The sequence below is a fragment of the Misgurnus anguillicaudatus genome, chromosome 4 (assembly GCF_027580225.2).
Source record: "Misgurnus anguillicaudatus chromosome 4, ASM2758022v2, whole genome shotgun sequence".
Classification (NCBI taxonomy): Eukaryota; Metazoa; Chordata; class Actinopteri; order Cypriniformes; family Cobitidae; genus Misgurnus; species Misgurnus anguillicaudatus.
In genome coordinates, this window is record NC_073340.2 from 21,745,233 (window position 1) to 21,766,024 (window position 20,792).

Below are 20,792 nucleotides of genomic sequence, written 5' to 3' on the forward strand. Positions count from 1 at the left end.
TCAAAAAACACTATTTCTTCCCGACCGAACAAAGAAAGACATCAACATTTTGGATGACATGGTGGTAAGTAAATTATCCGGATTTATTTTAAGAAAATTGACTAATCCTTTAAAAACTGTAACAACACACTCTTACCTCATCATCACTGTTCCAGCGATTAGACACCTCCGGTCGTTTGCCCTTCACACACACCACCTCCCTCATGTCCTCATAGGATGGTTCTGAAGGTACCATGTCCCAGTATGGCATTTGATACTCCTCAACAATGCCTGCATATATAAATGCCAATATTAAAACAATGGCATCTTATATTTACAAATGAGGTAAGCAGACCTTATTGGAAATGCACGAAGGCGGCAACACCCTCAACATACCTCCAGTCACGCATCGTCTCGCCATCTCCCAGACAATGAGACCGTAGCTGTAAATATCGGCCATTATGTACGCTTGAAATTGATTCTTATTCAGCGTCTCATCCAGGACCTCTGGTGCCATGTATCGCCGTGTACCCATTCTCGTACTCAGAGGAATGTCCACCTCATTGGTATCACTATGAAATGATAAAAATATGTCTGTTAACGCAAAGTAGTGGATGTGCAAATCTACATATTAAAGGGACAACTCCACTTACGCAATGATATTACGCAGCGCCTGAAAATAGTCCCCTGCCATTGAAAGAAACCAAGGGGACTATTTTTGGGCAGTGCGCAATATCACTACGCCTGCTGCAGCCATGTTACGGCCGCAAAGTGCTGATTATTATGCCAGAATGAAAGTACAGTTCCTAGCCATATCTGCCTAGAAAATCGCAACTTATAATTTTCTGTTGGTCTTAACACACAATGTAACTACAGAAGAGGCAAGTTTAAAATAGGAAAAATATCCAAACTCTAGTTATTTTTAGCACGATGCTAATAGTCTAATCAGATTCAATGAATTATGCTAAGCTATGCTAACAGTGGTACCGCCAGACCCGGAGATCAGTTGAATGGATTCCTAAACGGTAAAAATCAAACGTTTCACTCTAGGGGAATATTTTCAAAAAAAGTGAAGTGTCCCTTTAAGTGACTAATCTTGGGTTGTCAGAAAGACCAACTGAACTATTTTAATACAGAATATAAAAAAATTAGCTGCTTATTGAATTTTACAGTGGTGTATATAGTGTTATATTAGTCTGTATTTTAGTGAATGTCAAAGCGTTCTCACCTGTTGTATTTAACAGCCAGGCCTAAATCTGCAATGCAACAGGTACCGTTCTTCTTTATGAGTATGTTCTTGCTCTTTAGGTCTCTGTGAGCGATGGCAGGCTTGCCCTGTGTCCCGTAGATCTCTGTGTGCAGGTGGCAAAGGCCGCAGGCTGCCGAATAGGCCAATCTTAGCAGAGCCTGTGTATCCAGCGTTGTCTCTTTCAGATAGTCATAGAGAGAGCCATTCTCGTGGTAGTCTGTGATGAGGAAGAGCTGCGTAAAAGCTCCTGTTCCCTTAATATCCGCAGCGATAAAGCCTGGAGGAAATCAGGAACAACGAGAGGTGGGAATGAATAAGCTGAATTATATTTTAAACTATATGTTCCTGGCTCTCTATCATTGGGAACCTACCAAGTATGTTCTCATGTCTCATGAGCACAGTTTGGTAAATCTCCGTCTCTCTGAACCAACTGGCCTCCTCGCGTGTAAAAAACACTTTTACTGCCACTTTTTCTCCTCTCCATCGACCAAGCCACACCTCTCCATACCGCCCCTTGCCGATCTGACGTACCATCTGAATTTGTTTTGCGATGGTGCGCTGGACCTGTCAAGAGAGAGAATTGGATAACCATGTATTATAACTTAGTGACTGTATAGAGACTTTGCAATGTTTGCAATTCCTCACCAGCAGGGGGAGCCCTGAACCAGAGCCAGTGCTGGATTGACTAATAAGATCTTTGAGGGATTCTCCCACAGGGATAAAGGCCTCATCCTGCTCCAGGTCTCTCTGGTACCGTCTCCTTCCTGTCTGCAGCTTATACCTAAGCAAACAGCCACACACAGCATTACGTCACCTTCATCGCGCTATCACTTTACATTTGTTTTACGAGGCTTTAGTTACTTATCATTAACACCTGCATAGCGATACATTCACAAAGAGGTGCTAAATTTGAATGCAATCTAATGTAGACGCGTCATGTCAGTGTGCTGGTTAATAATTAGCTGTCTGAAGTTCACCTTTTATTCATATCGACAGTTGAACATTAGTTAATAAAGTCTCACCTGTAATAACACACCACGGTTATGGCGACCAGAGTTATGCAGCACACAGTCACTGACACTAGGAAAGCCAGCAAGTGGGCATTCCAGAAAGGAAGATCTAAGACAACGAGATTGCAGGCACTTAAATTAGCAAGGGACGTGAACGCAAATGTTATATATACATACATATGCATAAGGCACACATACGGGCGTATATAAAAGGGTGTGTGCTACTTACTCGGTAAAGGTGGAAGTGTGGGCTGAAGATCTCGGTTACAAAAATCAGTGGAGCAGCACTCAATAGTTCGCCTGGTTTGTGCATTAGGGGAGTCCTGGATAAAAACAGCCACAAGTTGCAGTTCATCACAACTGATCATGGAAACCCATCGACTTGCACTTTCTCTGTGTGAGCGTTACCTTGCACTGGAAGTGGGATCCCTCGTATTTCATGCAGCCTGAAGTGAGGACAGCCTCGCCGTGTTCGTCCTCCTCTATGATGGCAAAACACTGGCCGTTTGTCCTGCGTGGACACACGAACACAATTTAATTGAATAAAAATGAGCAGTAAGAAGAAGCTGTAGGTGGGTGCAGCGTTCACTCACTCGCAGGTGTTGTTTGTTGCATCTTCGGGGCAGTGGCCCGAACAGTAGCAGGTAAGGAAACGAGCAGCATCCTCGGGGGCCACAGTGGATCCGTCCCCTGACTGGGCTTTCTTTGGATCCGATCCGTGCTTGACCCCAGTACCGTGGAGCACGTAGTCTGGGTTCTGCCCACCTAAAAGAGAGAAATATGGGTGTCAGATCTGTTATATTTAAGTACACATCTATTTTGTTCAAATATCTAGTGGTTTAGGTATTAAGGACTTTAAAGAGCATTCTTTCTTTCTAAACAGCAATTTTCTGTCTATACAATTGCATTTCCATTTAGGCATTTATCAGACATATTCATCCAGGATCTTACAAAAGAAAGGAAAAACAATACATCGATTCATCTTAGGTAAACAATAGTATGAGACTTATCAAAGTAAGAGTGTAGTTTAAAAACACACAAAAAAAACTGTTTAAAATGAATTGTGTATAAGTGTATCACTAGCATCCACAAATGAAATTACACATTTAATTTTAAAAAACATTTAGTGAGCACTTCCACTGTCTGCCATTGGTCAGAAAACAGGTACAGGTAGACCAACAAAGCAACGTTTTGATAGCACCACAGACGGAGCCGCAATCTTTACACTTTTTAGGGGTATCATTACACGGCACTCCAAAATGCTAGATTCTGATTGGCCAGTCGCGACATTTCAAGGTAAAATACTGTGCAAAAGTCTTAGGCCACCGCCACCAGACTTGTTGTTTTAGAAGTTTTAATGTCCATCCAGATTTATTTTTCAATCTATTTTATTAAGACACAAACAGAAAATACAGGAAATTGAAATGTACAAAAAAATTACATTTTCAGGACTAAATATCTTTTTTAGGCAGTGTCGGTGTTTAGTGTGACCTCTCTGAACACATATTGAGCGTTTTTGAGCAGAATGAAGTAAAAAGACTAAAAATTAGGATTTAATTTCATTTAGATTTAAGAGATCCTGCAGAGTCCTGCTACTGCTCAAGTAGAAGCGGAGATTCCCCTAAAAACTTCAGTTTACATTTTTTCAATGTTAAGTCAATGTAAAGATGCGTTGACTCACGTCTGGAGGTCTCGCAGTGCAAATGAGGCGATTAGCGCGGAGCGGAAGACGTGATTCCGCCTCGTTCGCGCGAATGCCGCAAACCTAGCGTTGCCGCAGGAAATGCGCAAATTGAAAAATTTGAGCTTTGGCGGAAAAACGCGCCACGTTAACCAATCCGAAGCTTGCTCTAGTAGTGATGCGATTACAGGAAGGGAGCGGAGTCGCAGAAGCATCTCCCATGACGCAAATTTCTGGGTGAATGTCTCGATTACTAGAATTTCACGCGTGAATGAAGTGAGTAAACTCAAAAAGTTAAAGCGACAAACTAGACGCGGTAGACGCGAATTTGACGCCTCAAACCTGGCTGGTGTGAAACCACAGTAAGACTTTTGCACAGTACTGTATAAAATATTTTAAATCAATATTTAAATGTTCTTTATCTTTCTTATGAGGTAAATAGCCGTGTAATAAGCTGGATAATGCACAGGCAGCAGGTTGTTATCGCGAAATAAGCACCTTCAGTGTGATATATACACTCCACTTCGTGTCAGGTCCTAAATCACAATGTCGGGGCTTATTTCTGCGATAACAACCTGCTGTCTATACGTTATTCCTTACTTATGTACAGCTGCATTTTAACAATACAAAACAGCACCACCTTAAAATGCTAAAATATGAAAACACACACACACACAAAAAACACATGGACACAAATCTTCCACATTCCCCTCAGCCTGTTCTCGATTATACTGCAGACAATCTAGCGATCTTAGACAAATAAGTGGGAGTCAACACAGACTCCACAAAAGAGATCACTACAGACTGCGAGTAAAACAGTCAGACAATATTTGAAATGGGAACGAAAGACGAGAGACAAAGGCAGACATGCAGATTTCTCAATGCTGTAACCTGATCCGTCTGAGTGCGCAAGTATGTGTCGCAGACAGGCAGGGTGCATACAGCCCTGGGCACAAAGACCTATGTGTTCAGCACTGCTACGGGTGCTTCCTCTTAAAGCCCTGCTGCTCGTCGTGCAGGTCCGGGCAGGCCTTATGGAAGAATAAACTCCGTCAAAATAAACCCACGTTAAAACAGACGTGCTGCTGTTTAGCGAAACACCACATTCCACGTCTAGGATCCCATTACAAGAGCTGTGCCTCAGACTGGATTCCTTAAAGTCTGCCCTACATCTCTGTGACATTTAACATAAACATCAGACAGAGGGCGAGACCTTTCATTTTATACATCTCAAGGCTACCTTAGAATATGAATTCCTCATTTCCCAAACTAGGTGGGCAATCATTAGAAATCCATTGTGTTTAAATGACGAACTTCGTCTTGTAGGCAGATCCTACGTGGTATCAGCACGATTATACTGCAGCGACACCTTCAAGCAGATCAGTTGGGGTGGAGACCACTAAACTGATATACAGCCTGATAACCCAGCAGCGAGGAGCCAGGAAGGCAAGAAGCTTTAAACCGCAAGAGCTGATATAAGCCAGGGGAAAACAAAGACTTGGCACATTCATGTCAGAGGGAGTTTTTTTTTTAAGAGCTGTTGAATGGTTTTAATAGACTGTCTAATGCACAGAGCATGTCACAAATCAAATACAGCTTAACTATTAAAAATTATTTTCAAACAGCCAATAATATGGACAGATTATATCCTGGGAATCAAAACGCTTTACATTGGGTGATTATTTTGAATTGGGTGACAATGACAACAGAATTGCAGTTTGCATGCTCTGCAATTCTAGGATTTCACATCATTATATTTTGAAATAAGTAGAAAGTAGCAAAACTATATCTATTGGTAATCAAGTATAACGCAAACGTAATTACAATAAATGACAGACAAACAGAAAATTGGTGAAACTAAAATAACATTTGTTATGCCTAATATTTATAAATATACCCATTTAAAGTACTTAAAACTAGGGATGCATAACGATTAATTGTGATTTATCTAAAGCAGAATAAAAGTTTTTGTTTACATCAAATATGTATGTGTGAACTGTGTATAGCAACTTTGTAAATGCATGCATATATTTAAGAAATGTTTACATGTGTATATCCATTTGTATATTTATGCATAATTTATATTATAATGTAAATACTAATACAAAATTTAAAAAATTATACATGCATGTGTGCATATTTATATATACATAATTATTATACACAGTTTACACACATATATGATGTAAACAAAAACTTTTATTCTGCTTTAGATTAATTGCGATTAATCGTTATGCATCCCTACTTAAAACATATTTACGAGACATAATTAATGTGCAACTGTTTGAATAAGATTTTGCTGCACACCAGAGTATTGTGTGTAACACAACATAATGTCATGTTAAAAAGTGAATAACGACTGGTCATTTTAATGTCTGTCAGACTTTGGCTTAGTTTACATCTTACTTCTTTTCTTTACAAACAACAAATTTAAGTAACTGAAAAATGTACTGGCCAATAAAAAAAGATTTATCTACCGATAATATATGTGTGTGTGCGTGCGCCAATATATTGCGTATAATTGCGAAATTATCGTTCTATCACTATCCCTTATATCAATAATTTTACCTTTTAATTATTGTAGCATAAGAAAAAAAAATTCAAACTACATTTTTACAAGTTTCCTACAATCCTATTAATGAAGTGATCGTGCAAAAAAAAATATTTTTCTTTTGATGTGTAAGATGACCCATTCCAACACATCCCTGCCAGGTTTTGTATTTGCCCTGTTTTTCAGAATTGCTCATCTGAAATGAAACGATATAGGTAAAAACATGAAACTCCATCTGGAGCATTGCTAACAATGCAGATGCTATAATGAGAGAAAAGCTGGAACATGTGACAAACACAATAAGCCAATTTGTGAAACGTCGCTTACACATAATCTTGTCACGAAAGCACTGCGCTCAATGGCCTGGGGGTGAAATAGTAAGAAGTGGGATTTGGAGGGAAGTGAAAGAGCAGATTAAGAACACAAGAGATGGGATTAAAGTGTGTAAATTTGAGGTTAAAGACCTGGTCGGGCGGCACAAGCTGCAATACTGAGCTCTTGAGACTTATCAAAAACATCTAGTCTATTGTTTCCCAAACAACATTGCACTCTTGTGTGTCTATATAGCTCACACACACACACACACACACACACACACACACACAGAACAGGCTTGTTTTTCCCACTCGTGGCGTAACCATTTCAGTCAAGCCGTTCCATTCATGTGCCGCGTTCCTGCGATATAAATCTTCTGTTTGTGTCAGGATTCGTTTTTTTTGCATTTGAGAAATGTTCTTTTCAAGCCGTGAAGGCGTCCCATGGCCCCCTCCATTAGGGTAAAATGTAAAATACATGTCGAAAGCATTTGATCTTACATCTTTGATCACTTCACAGTTTAGTCCAGGCGCCTTTGGTGTCTAACAGGGCCCTGTGCGATAATAGAGGTGGAAACCGGTAACATAAACATCACGAAGGAGTGACAGAGAATAATACTGAAAATACTTTATGCTAGTCCTGAGGTCTGTATCTCGTTGAAACTGGCCACACAAATCCTTGCTATTTCCCCTTGCTTTAGCTTAGCGAGAAGCCGAAATTGCACTTAAGAGTCTGTAAATCTGTAATGATGTGTTGAGTCCTACACGTCCTAACAGCTACAATGAACAGATAAGACCAAGCTTAATTCCCGCAACCACAACAGCGCCACACAAACAACCACAGGACTCGGGAATGTTATCCGAGCTGAAACACATAAAACAGGTTTTGAGCCAGAAGGGTTACTAAATCAGAGCAGATGCAGCGTGTTGTGCTATCTGCTCTGAAGAACCTTTCAGGCATCGAGTGATTCATTGACAGTATGAAGCCACTCAATACATTTTCCCCTTCCTTCTTTGGCTCGAGGAGAAGGAGCATCAGAGCGTCACCACGCTCCTACATGTGTGCTTGATTCTGGCTCACCGTCACCGTGGAGTCTGAGGTCTGGCAGTACTCAGGCAGTAATGAGGCCTGCTGACCGCATTCTCCCAGCCTGTAGGCAGCTCGGCTCAGATTCGAGCACCAGCCTCTTAAAGAGACAGGAGCACCGGCCTCTCTCGACCTCCATTTTCCACACAGTCAGCCCAAATGTGGCGCTTGTGTTCCAAAACTGAAAAGCACTGGATCCGCAAATAGCACATCCAAATCCAATGTTTCATTTTTATTAAATTATGACTCAATTTCTATAGGGGAACAAACATGGTGGGACAATAAATATTTGCTTGATTACATCAATTCGTTTAGCTTTAACATTATGGTGCCAATTATGTTGCTGCCGTAACATGGCTTCAGCAGGTGCAATGATATTACGCAGCACCCGAAAACAGTCCCCTTGGTAACTTTCAAGAGCGGGGGACTATTTTCGGGCACTGCGCAACATCACTGCGCCCCCCGCAGCCATGCCACGGCAGCAAAGTCCTTGATTATTACACCAGAATGACAGTATAGCCATATCGGCCTAAAAAACGCAACGTTTAATTTTCCGTAGATCTTAGTACACGATGTAACTACAGAAGAGTCAAGCTTTAAATGTGCAGTGTGTAATTTTTAGAAGAATCTCTTCACAGAAATGCAAAATAATATACAAAACTACATTATCAGTGGTGTATAAAGACCTTTCATAATGAACTGTTATGTGTTTATTACCTTAGAACGAGACATTTTTACCTACAAAGAGGGTTCCCTTACATGGAAGTCGCCATTTTGTGCCGCCATTATTCTACAGAAGCCCTTAACGGACCCTTTTTTACTAAGTTGTCTCCAACGATGACATGTTTGTCTGGTGGCAGCTACCGTAGCTTCTCTATGCGTTTCAAAAGCAAGGGGTGAGCAGTGGACTAAGCCATTGGTGCAATTCGCAACCTCACCGCTAGATGTTGCTAAAATTTACACACTAAACCTTTAAATAGGAAAAATATCGAAACTCTTTGGTTAGTTTTTTAGCGCGATGCTAATGGTCTAATTAGAGTCAATGGATTATGCTAATCTATGCTAAAAGTGGTAACGCCAGACGCAGAGATCGGCTGAATGAATTCCAAAACGGTAAAAATCTAAATGTTTAACTCTAGGAGAGCTGGAAAGTGAGAATATTTTCAAAAAAGTGAAGTGTCCCTTTAAAGGGATTATTCACCCCAAAATGAAAATTCTGTCATTAGTTGCTCACCCTTAAATCCTAACCTATATACATTTCTTTGTTCTGCTGAACACAAAGGAAGATATTATGAGCAATGTTTGTAACAAAATTTTCTTTTCTTCTATGAAAGTCAATAGCTGTGTTTCCATTACCCTTTCAAATTGTGCAAATTCACATTGCGAAATGAAAATATGGCCAATTTCCAATTCACAATGTCAATTTGCGCAATTTCAAGGGTAATGGAAATGGACCCAGTGGTGCTCCTGTTCCCTGCTTGATTAGAAATATTTTCCTTTGTGTTCAGCTAAACACAGAACTTTATACAGGTTTGTTTGTAACAAGTAATGATGACAAGATATTCATTTTGTACTTTGTGTGGGTTGAAGTCAAATGACATTACACTGATATTTCCCATGAAACTGTACCCAACTGCTCAAATTATCAATCATTATTATAATCTTACCATTTTTAATCAGGGTACGGTAAGTAGGCAGTTTAACAAAATTTTTATTTATTTTATTTATAACACGTTTTTGCCTATATTTAACCATTTTTTTTTATAAATTGCAACATTAATCTCAGTCAGGCATCCATCAGATATTGACTAACTGGACAGTAAGCTCACAGTATTAGACACATCCAAAAACACTAAACACTATAACATAAGCCTGCCATATGTAATGTAAGTTTTGGTGACACTGAACCAAGTTTGCAGCCCCCAAGAAACAGGTAAAGCCAAATCAAAACTTTCTGCAACTATATTGCAGTTAATATCTCACACTATGTTCCTTAAAAAGTTTAGCACTGTAAAAGGTGGTAGTAGCAGTGTATAAGGCTTTAAACTGTGATCTTCAGGGTAAACATCTGGGGTTTGACCCTATTAAAGTCGAGGGTGGAACAGGGACCTCTGAGTCATTTTTGAAGGTGTAATGGGAGGTTGGTCATAAGGTGAGAGAGAATATGGGTGCTCAGATCCTAAAAAAAAATGTTGAGTTCACACCTTCATGAATAGGCCAGCTGTTTCTGATTGCTGCAAGGTACAAAAAAAGTGTCAGGAATATTATATAGAAGTCTTCTGTATGATAAGCTAAGCAATATACTTTAACTCCGTGAAAGTGCCAAAGTAAAATACTTTATAAAAAGTTCATAGACAGCAAAGCTTCAAAAACAAAAGAAAAAAAACAGATCAGTTTTCTTCTGTTCTCTCTGTTGTGGTTATTATTTCAAAAGTGCTACAGTAAGACTGAACAGGAAATGATGCAACGACCCAGCCAAGTCTCAGCGAGGGCGTTTGGATCGCAATCCTATAATCAAGACGCTAGTCAAACTTCTCAGTGCCTGAAGCAGAAACGTAGGAGAGAGTAAATAAAAACACAAAAATCCTTCCAAAATACACTGCTGGGTATCCATTAGATATATCAAAATAACACGTGAATCATGTATGCTTGCGGAGCGAGTACGTCAGAGTTTTGCCCAACTATGTCAGCAGGCATTTATTTAATTAACACACCAGTTCAAAACGTCTGTACCCTTTTCACTTTCTGCGACAAAGAAACTGAACAATGTGGCTGTAGGGTGCAGGTTGGCATGAACAATGTGAGCTTTAAGTGGCCATTAACCTGAACCTGCCATTATTATTTATTCACTTTCATCTATTTAATAATGATCATTAGAATTATCGCATGTTCCTGGACGGGGACTCCCGTTTCAGGGCGAAATCTTACGACACATAATAATCCTTCACTATTTAAAGACCAGCTTGTTAAAAATGGAACGAAGGAGGGAAAAAAGAACATGTGGAAAACAACGGCCTGCCTGACACAGACTAATAAAGTTGACTGCCTTTATGAAAGTTAACGCCTAATGGGCTCGGAGACACCTCTATAGCCAGGCCCTCAACAGCAAGCTGTAAAAGTAAGAGTTCAGAAAGCCTTTAACAGGCCCCTGCGCAGTGCGGCCAAACACATACTCACATTTCTGTAAAAAAAAAAAAACGACATTGCGATATTCTTATTGCAAAAGTCGTAGTACATGAAATACTGTAATAAGATCGGCTGTCCGATTCAGAATACTGATCGGCCACGTATTATTAGTGGAGATCGGCATTGATCGGAGCATCCCTAATAATAGTAGTTTAGGTATTAAGTGTATACATATTGTAGATTGAAATATGTTTACCTTATTACATTGCACATTACGCAATGTGACTATTGGGGATGTACACATTGCGATGCTCAAACAATATATATTGTGCAGCCCTACATGTCAATGTTCATGGGCTCTATACAGTCCTTATTCAAATGCTTTACAACACGGCCTATGAAAACAAGGAAACACAGTCACGCACATTAACACAGGCCTTTGTACTCAGACAGTAATGATTATTTCCGGACAACGGAGCGCATTCGGAGTATTTAGTCAGATACCTGACAGCCAGTGCAATACAGGAAACGGTTAAAGTGTTGGGGAAACGCAGAGCACCAACAATAGACTCAACATGCTTCCTGTAGTAGGATCTGGGCGGCTGGCCCAGCATGGTGCAGAATAGGAAATTAGGGCAGAGAAACTGTAGGCACATTTGTGTCACACACACATCACATTTATCACATTTTTTTGCACTAAAACAAACAGTTTTGTTTTGTGGAGTTTAAACGTGATAAAATGTGTTAAACTGAATTGTGAGTGCTAAATTCATTGTGATTCTACTAGGGCTGTCAACCGATTAAAATATTTAATCTAGATTAATCGCATGATTGTCATGAGTTAACTCACGATTAATCGCAAATTAAATTGCACATTGTTATCTTTTCTAAATTTAACTAAATGTAACACTTTTCAAGTTTTTAATACTCTAATCAACATGGGTATGGACAAATATAGATGCTTTATGCAAATGTATGTTTACACCAGCCGGTTTACATTTTCGACAAAACCATCAGCCATTGTTTTGTACATGAAGACCCTTTTCTTCCTCCATTTCTGTTTGCTGCTGCATGATCTGTGACCCGTGCTGACAAACTGAGTCAGAATAAGCAAATTTTCAAAAATGTGTTTATATTTTGACATTCTTTATAAAAAACTTTAAATACATGATTTGTTGGAATCCCAAATTACAAAAAAAATTACCACATCCATACCTTAAAAATAACTGGTAAAAAATAATAGATTTAGCACACACAAAGTCAAAAACAATATCAATATGTGTTAAACTTTTTTCTTTTATTGTTTGATTGCCATTGAGACAGGCAGCTTTAAGATCTACTACACATTTACTGTCTAAGGGGTCAGTCTCACCAAAAGCGCTTTAAATGCTTGCAAACGCAAGGCGCGACGCACTTCCTTTTTTTAAAAAGAGCAGTGCGACGCGGCTTTTCATATTGCTAAGCAACCACCGAGTCAGCTGTCTTGTCAATCAAATATTGAAGCGTGAGCGCTCTTTTGCTATTAACTGTCATATTAGCAGAAACTTTAAAAAGAGGACGCTTGCTCTGACCTTGTTTGAGGGTGAGAGGTGCACAAACACACAGGAGAGAGTGAGCGAGTGGAGTCCGGTTTCTGTAAAGCAACTGTAAACTTCCCTCTCCACAACGTAAGGCCCGCCTCTCCCCTTATTCGATTGGACAATGGAAAGACGTGAATGACGTCGGGCGCTTCTCCGCTCTCCTTCAAAAACGCGTGCGCGGCAGGCGGCAAAAAAACGCAAGGCACTCGGCGCGCATAAACAGCGCGCAAACACGCCCTGTCCATTGAATATCATTCAAAAAAGGCAACTGCCATAAATGCTTTTGGTGTGACTGGCCCCTAAGGCTGCATCTCAATTAAAACAACTATGGGCCATGCCAAGGGTCAAACAGAAATTGTGTGTTGTGTTAATCGCCCGTTAATAAAATGAGTGGCGTTAAAATGAATTTGCATTAAGGCGTTAATTTTGACAGCCCTAAATGTGACTGCAGATTCTGTGTGGGCCTGCACATAACTTAGTATTTAGCGTAATACCTGTGTGAATTTGCTGTAAATCAAAACTAAAATGACCAAGTTTGGTTGTTATATTTCAGCCTGTTTGAGCTTCCTTAAAGTCGAGTAACTAGAACCTTGTGCTGCCAGTTTTCCTTTGCTATAAAGCCAAATCTCAACCTCACTTTTTCTTCCTGGGGGAAAATTCCACAAAGTTTATTTATTAGCAAGGGAGTAAAAGTCAGCGTTAAAGGTCTTGAATGACATTTATCGGAAAAACTCGCCACCTAATGCAGTCAGTAGACATTACTTTGTGTCAGACGTGACCTGACCTTAGATCAGCAGTCACAAAAAGAAACATAAAAACACGCTCGGCAACATTCATTTGCGGTTCAACGCTCATCTTGTTCTCAAAGGCACTTTAGTGTGTCTCTCAGTTTTTAACAGAAATCTTTGCAATAAACAAGGGTAGTTTCCCTTTATTTTAAAGCCTCTAGTTGACTTAACAAGTGAAGAATTGTTGCCACTACCCATTTCTTCTTTTTTCCTTGCAAAGAGTAAAACAGCAGCAAGAAAAATATATTTAAAGATGTTTTCTAGGCTAAACTAGATGACAGTGACCACTCCAACTAAAGGCCAAAGTAAAGTTAATTTTTAAGTTTGGGTCCTCGTACAATTATTGTTATCAGAAGAGTGCGCATACGTTGTACGCGTGCGTGTGACCATGCGAGTATGTTCACGTACATGTAAAAACAGACTATACCCCCGGCTAAATAATAAAGATAAATTCACTTCAGTGTTGCTTCTTGTGATTTCATAAAAACATCAGTAAAACTGAAGTTCATAACAGCAAGAAATTCATGTCATAAAATGCTGTCCCACACAAAATATATAGCAAGACTGTTTCTTTCCATATGCAACAAGCTTATCTCTATATGGAGTAAATGTGGTTGTAAGCTTTGACAGACTCATTTAAACTTTGATGTTGAGTGCTAAACTTTGATGTTGAGTGTTATCTTAAATCTTTTGATCTGTTTTTTTCTAACAGCTATTTGTCTCATTCTTAAAAGCAGGAAAAGGTTCTCTCCTATGGCCTTCCTGTTGCTAAAAATAGACAGAGTTAATGACTTATATCATGAACAAAAATAGAAAGGCATTTTGAAAAAAAAGGCGAAACTTCAAAAGGACTTAATGAAAACAAATGCTATAACCATGTGACATAAGCTGGAAACAAACATACTCAAAAGCCAGAAACGAAGAAAACCAAGACTCTACGTTTTTCAAGCAAAATGGGTGGACCATTATTGTTGCAGTGTTCCTGGAAATCTTGTTGACCAAATAAAATATTATGCAACAAATCACATAAAACCTTGACTCATAGCTTCTTTAAAAAAAAAAGTCCACATAGTGTCCTAATTTCTAAATCCCGTAGTTATATTTTTAGGCCAGGCGGCAACGGTAATCTGTGCTTTGTTAACAACTGACCTTATTAACATATTAGTGCTAATTCAGTACCTTGTGATGTCACAAAAACAGCAGTCACTTGAAGGATTAGTCAATTTTCTTTAAAAAAATCCAGATAATTTACTCACCACCATGTCATCCAAAATGTTGACGTCTTTCTTTGTTCAGTCGAGAAGAAATTATGTTTTTTGAGGAAAACATTTCAGGATTTTTCTAATTTTAATGGACTTTAATGGACCCCACACTTAATAGTTTTAATGCAGTTTAAAATTGCAGTTTCAACGCAGCTTCAAAGGATTCTAAACGCTCCCAAACGGGGCATAAGGGGCTTATCTAGCGAAACGATAATCATTTTTGGCAAGAAAAATAAAAAATATGCACTTTTAATCCACAACTTGTCTTCTTACTCCGGCTGTGTGACGAGCCAGCAAGACCTCACGTAATTGCGTAATGGGTCATCACAGGACCGGGGGAAGACGAGAAGTTGTGGTTTAAAAGAGCATATTTTTTTATTTTCTTGTCAAAAATGACAATCGTTTCGCTAGGAAACTGCAATTTTAAACTGCATTAAAACTGTGAAGTGTTGGGGTCCATTAAAAGGAGAAAAATCCTGGAATGTTTTCCTCAAAAAACATAATTTCTTTGCAAAGACATCAACATTTTGGATGACATGGTGGTGAGTAAATTATTTTGATTTTTTTTAAGAAAGTGGACTAATTCTTTAAGAGCATGTCTACACAGAGACACTTTTAGCTGTAAAAGTACAAACTGTATATCCTATTGGCGTTTCCAGCGGTTTACTGAAACCGCCTTTTTTTACGGGTCCCAGAGTGGATAAATCTTGACACACACACTACCACCTCTAACACGGAAGCATATACAAATTCAAACCAATTCATTGATCACCAATTAATTGTTTTTCTGCAAAGTCAAATGTTAAGTCAACTGCCTATTCACACCTCAGCACTAAGATGCGTATTGTCACATTACAATCACAGAAAGTTCTGATGAGCGGATGAATGAACTACCTAACATCTACATAAGCGCAACACTGTGGACTCTGATGGAGGCCATTACATTCTGATACAGCGCTTTATGTGAGAGAGAACCTTCCCTAAAATGGAAACAAACCCTCCATTACTAGCAACCCATAAAGAGAAGATCTGAAATGCATCAAATTAATAAAATTAAATGAAATTTGGATGGATATCCTGGCAGGCGGCGTTTGGTTGCTAATGCATTGCAAATGTGAACAGACAGATTCTAAGCTTTCTGGACCTGATGGGAATGAAAAGAAAGACCATTACTCGTGCTATGTTTTTAAAGGCCACCATCCATTAAAACAGGCAGCAAGGCTTCTGCGAACACTGGGTATCATCCAAATATGGGCAAATCAGGTTTCATACTGCCTCGTCCTGCTTTGTATTATAAATACTGCTATGTTGCTATTATGCATCCAGATGAAACAAAACAGACGACCCTTTCAGTCATCTCCAGTTTTCACTTTACTCTCTCAAAACTAAACAAAATGAAAACACATTTTCATTTGTGATTTAAAACAGACACCCTGCATCAAACGAGCAGCTACTGCCAAGCCTCTGTTTGGTCCACTGAAGGGGAAACCAATAGCCAAGTGTTGACACTTTAGAATAATGAAACAGGCTTACCCTCGGCCTGCAGGGAGAGGAGGACACCAGCTCCCAAAATGGCAAGGAAGAAGACAGGGTCACTTTTCATCCTGTTGGCTGAGATGCAGAATCCTGTGGCTGTCGTGGTGGTGCTCAACTCAAGTGGCCAATAGGCAGTGAGGGCAACAGGACTGAGTAAAACTGTAGCTGCGGGACGAAGCTTCAAGACCTCTTTACAGCCTCCTCTAGTTTAAAACCCTGTAATGAGGAGAATAGGAAAGTTATTAAATGTTGTAAATCCATCATTGCAACATGACTTGCTTCCCTTGCTCTGCAGCAGAAATAAACCAAGCAGCCTCTCTATGGAGAGACCAAGGTGGCTTTCAAATTCCTCTGAGAATCCATCTTAGTGTCGTGACCCCTGACCCCACAACAGAGCAGAACTGTAAAGCTAGCCTTTGAGTCTGGAAGCCAGCTTAAAGAGTGCCCCTTTCAAATGGACACCGTTGCGTTCTGTCCAGCGTTAATAACATAATGTGTCTCCTCTCTCATGGCTCTAACTTATCTCTATGCAATTAGTGGCTCCCAGTGGCTCTGCGGGACTGGGGGCCTGAATTAACAGCAGTGGTGAGGGGGCTGGTGTCTGTCACATTTTATTTGGCGACGGGGGACAAAGAGGACCGACCTGCGACCTACTTTTCACACTTCCCTGACTCTTGGTAATGGGAAAACAATGGCAGGGCTCCTGTGGTTCATGATGACCCCTTAAGATAGGCCGAATCCCTCTCTGCACATAGCCTTTTCACATAGACATTACGGAAAATGCATCCGGGATTTGTCTGGGATTGTTTAATTTTTTGGTTCATTCACACTGCCAATGATTTTATGGAATCTGTGCGACGCAAATGCATTTTTGTTTATTATAAGCTATGAGCGCATGATGAGCTATTCTTTTATGTTTTGTGCGGATAGTGACGAGCCCCCGATGTCTGCAAACTGGACTGAAGCAGTTATTTCTTGTTGTGAATGTTAATCTGCATGTAAATCCCTCGTTTAAAGAGCTAGACCATAACTTCATGTTGCAATGACATGCTATGACACGTCCCTTACAGCATTGTTTCTGCATCTTGTTCACACACAACGCTTTCCGTGTATCTTACGGCAATGTTACTTGGTCCTCTTTCCGGGAGCGATCCCAGAACATTTACAGGACATGTATGTCAAGAAAATAACAAGAGATTCCCATTTTTGCGCATATATAAGAATCATCAGAATAGTATACACACTGTACGTGCACCACCGGATTTGTGTAAATGCCCTTACTTTGTACGTGTAGGTTGTGCATGTGCATACAGGAGGATGTAGTATGTAGCCCAGGAGATGAATTGCATTTTGTCGCAATACGCATGCGTCGTGGATCTGCGTACATGTACGATTCAAATAAACGATGCTTTGCAAGGCTGTGCATTCGACCGTGTGCGTACGTTCAAAAACAAGCTATATTCCATGCTTTAGTAACCACAAACCTTAAAAAAAAGTTTTTTCTCTGCAAATTGTACCACAAACAAACTTTACATTTTATTCACTGTGTCCTTTTGCTCTTGGTGTACACAGGCCTTACGAGAGAGTTAAAGCTGGTAATTGCATGTCAGAACTAGTCACAAAAAAAAACTTAAAAGGCCTAAGGATAGGAAGTGCACTAAAAGAATAAAACTTCAAGCATGAGGACCCTGACACATACACTTCCACCATCTGTGAACAACATTATACTAGAGCCCGACCGATTTATCGTTTTGCCGATTTTATCGGCCGATATGAACATGTCGCAGATATATCTGTATCGGCGTATAAGCCGCAGATATGCGCCGATATGAACGTTTGTTACAGAACACATTAAATGCATTTGAAAGATGTAAGTACTTGTTTGTCCAGCAGAGTGCGCCATACTGGTTGCTAATGGCGACCCAGATCACTCACTGTAGTGACACCAGCCAATCCCCCACCCCCTTCACTTCAGTCAGTCTCTAAGTTCAGGTGGCGCAGTGTCTTCTTCACAACATTTTTACACCTGGTATTAAGACACGCTTTGGTCGATTGGATTATAAATGGACAAGAGAGACGCATTCCCGCTTACATTTGGTGTTTTTAATCCGTCTCTATGTCGACTTGCGAGTTAAAACGCAAGCGGGAGAAATGACGCGAGACGGAGAAATGACACGTTTAAACTACGCGCAGCCGTGCACTTATATATCACTATATGAGATTACTGCTGCTTGTGCTGTTAGTTTACATGCTAATTTCAGAGCAATTGATTCAATAAGCTCGCGCAACTCTACACCCTTGCTAAATAAAAGAGGCGGAGCGAAGACACTTTAGTTTTATAAAAGTCTAAAGTTTGCACGGAACCCTGGGTTTGTGTTATAAAAACGTTGTGCACAACATTAAACATAGCGTACATTAGTATGTGCTCCGTCAAGCATTGTCTTCGTAACTGTTAGTGGCTAACTAATTTGTGAAGTACACAACTTACTGTAAAGCTAATATTAATCAATAACTTCATAAGTTTCTCTTTATAACGTTATTCTCGTCAAAACTGCAAATGATGCAAGTTTTATGTATTTTGTTCTCTTTGTGTTTTAAAGTTATTTATAATAAGTCAAGTTTACTGTTTAGTGCACTGATATCCAACTAATTTTGGATAATAAAGTTTATTGTTAACTTCTTGCCTATAGTACATATCTTTGTCACATCAATATAAGTTTTGGATCACCACATTTGTGAGTGATCACCACATTTGTGAGTGATCATTGCACTGCATTGTATTTATTCATAGTATATTATGTTAAAGTATATAGTGTATTCTATGTACAGTACTTTAGTATAATATACTGTACTGTAGTATATACTGAACTATAATATACACATAAAGAATATCGGCCGATATATCGTTATCGGTCTTTTTTTACTCCTTAATATCTGTATCGGCATCGGCCCGAAAAAACGCATATCGGTCGGGCTCTACATTATACTCCCAAAACTTACAGCACACAAGATGCAGATAAACATCAGAGAAAATACAACAAAGACAACACTAAAGAAACTAAAAACATTCCATACAAATATAAAATTATCCTACAGTTACACCATCACATACAGACCTGGTTTGGAAAATCAATAGGCTTTATGCCCAGCTGCACTACTTCCTGAACTTCAGACAGCTCCTTGTTTCCTGTCTGCCATTATTGGACAAACTGATTAATCCAGGTGCGCCTGACCTCAGTAGTCACAAACAAACTGATTAATCTAGGTGTGCCTGACCTCAGTAGTCACAACAACAATAATCAGACACACATGGATTAATCAGTTTGTCCAATAATGGTAGACAGGAAACAAGGAGCTGGCTGAAGTCCAGGAAGTAGTGCAGCTGGGCATAAAGCCTATTTGTAATTTAAAAAACTGCAACCGTTGATAACTTCTTGCATGCCTAGTGACGAAAATTATATCAGTCACGAGACAACAATAAAGGCCGAAGTATAGTCCATTTTTACCTGTACACGTGGGTCCATGTACAGTGCGTGTGGCACAATTTTTGTAATTAGAAGTGTGCACGCACTGTACATGCACCACCGGATTTTTGAAACCTTGCATAGATTGTACCTGTAGGGCACACATGCGCATACAAGAGTATGTAGGCCACGAGATGTATTGCAATTTGTCGCAATGGACATACGTTGAACATCAGCGCAAATGTATGAGTTAAATTAACTATGCTTTGTAACGGTACATTCACATGGGACAAAAGCGTTAACGCTCGACGGAAGGCTTGTCTGAAGCGTGGCCAACAGCCAATCACAGTGGCCGCAACACATGCAACATAAACGTCTTCCATAAACGTAATTGGCTGGCTCTGCCTTGGTTATTTGCATAAGGCGATCTGATTAGCTGACACACAAGTTGCCGCTTGAAAAGTTGAGAAATGTTCAACTTTTGCCGCGAGCAACGGCAGTGCCGATGGAGCCACAATTCAGTTCGGCAACGCATGACCTCACCCATTAAAAGTGAATGGGAAGCGTTAACGCTTACGCCCCGTGTGAATGTACCGTAAGGCTGTGCGTTTGTGGCAACTTATTTGAAATTAGCATTCAGATTTGCTTGTTTTGGTTTCAGTATCCAGTTTGACCAAACATGGTCAAAATTGTATTATTTGTTTTTTTTCTCCTCACAATTAGTTTCACTTCTGAAGACATACAATTAACCTACTGGAGTCATTTGGATTACTTCAATTATGAATGCATGCACTTTTTGGAGCTTTGCCACGCTGACACCCATATAAAAGGATAACATGATACCATTTTAATATAAAATGATTTGTGTTCAACTGAAAAAGAAAGGCATATACATCTGGGAAGACATGAGGGTGAGAAAGTAAGGCGGCAATTTTTATTTTTGGAGACTTTAGGATTTTTAAAATGACATGTGAATGTTTATATCAATAGCATAGCTTGACAACTGGCAAGAATCTCTATAGCAGATGGAGTACTATTAAATCAAAAGAGTAAGATTTCACAGAGCTTTTCAGATAAATATGGCCATAATTTATGGCCTCACTATGCATTCTTTTTGAGAAAAGCTCCTCATTAATTTACTTTGGATGGATGAAAGACCAGAGGG

General features: G+C 39.6%; 1 protein-coding gene across 2 annotated transcripts in view; it reads right to left on the bottom strand.

Annotated features, from left to right (window-relative positions):
* Positions 1 to 20,792, bottom strand: part of bmpr1ab (bone morphogenetic protein receptor, type IAb) — a 41,158-nt gene that overhangs the window by 3,291 nt on the left and 17,075 nt on the right. For both annotated transcript variants that reach the window (XM_055175140.2, XM_055175139.2), the window contains 10 exons: positions 16,161 to 16,379; positions 2,832 to 3,003; positions 2,647 to 2,749; positions 2,468 to 2,561; positions 2,251 to 2,347; positions 1,874 to 2,009; positions 1,600 to 1,792; positions 1,208 to 1,505; positions 376 to 551; positions 137 to 270 (listed from right to left, as the gene is read on the bottom strand). In XM_055175140.2, coding sequence (XP_055031115.1) covers positions 137 to 270; positions 376 to 551; positions 1,208 to 1,505; positions 1,600 to 1,792; positions 1,874 to 2,009; positions 2,251 to 2,347; positions 2,468 to 2,561; positions 2,647 to 2,749; positions 2,832 to 3,003; positions 16,161 to 16,230 — 1,473 coding nt within the window. In that variant the 5' untranslated portion in view covers positions 16,231 to 16,379. The remainder of the gene's footprint in view (positions 1 to 136; positions 271 to 375; positions 552 to 1,207; positions 1,506 to 1,599; positions 1,793 to 1,873; positions 2,010 to 2,250; positions 2,348 to 2,467; positions 2,562 to 2,646; positions 2,750 to 2,831; positions 3,004 to 16,160; positions 16,380 to 20,792) is intronic.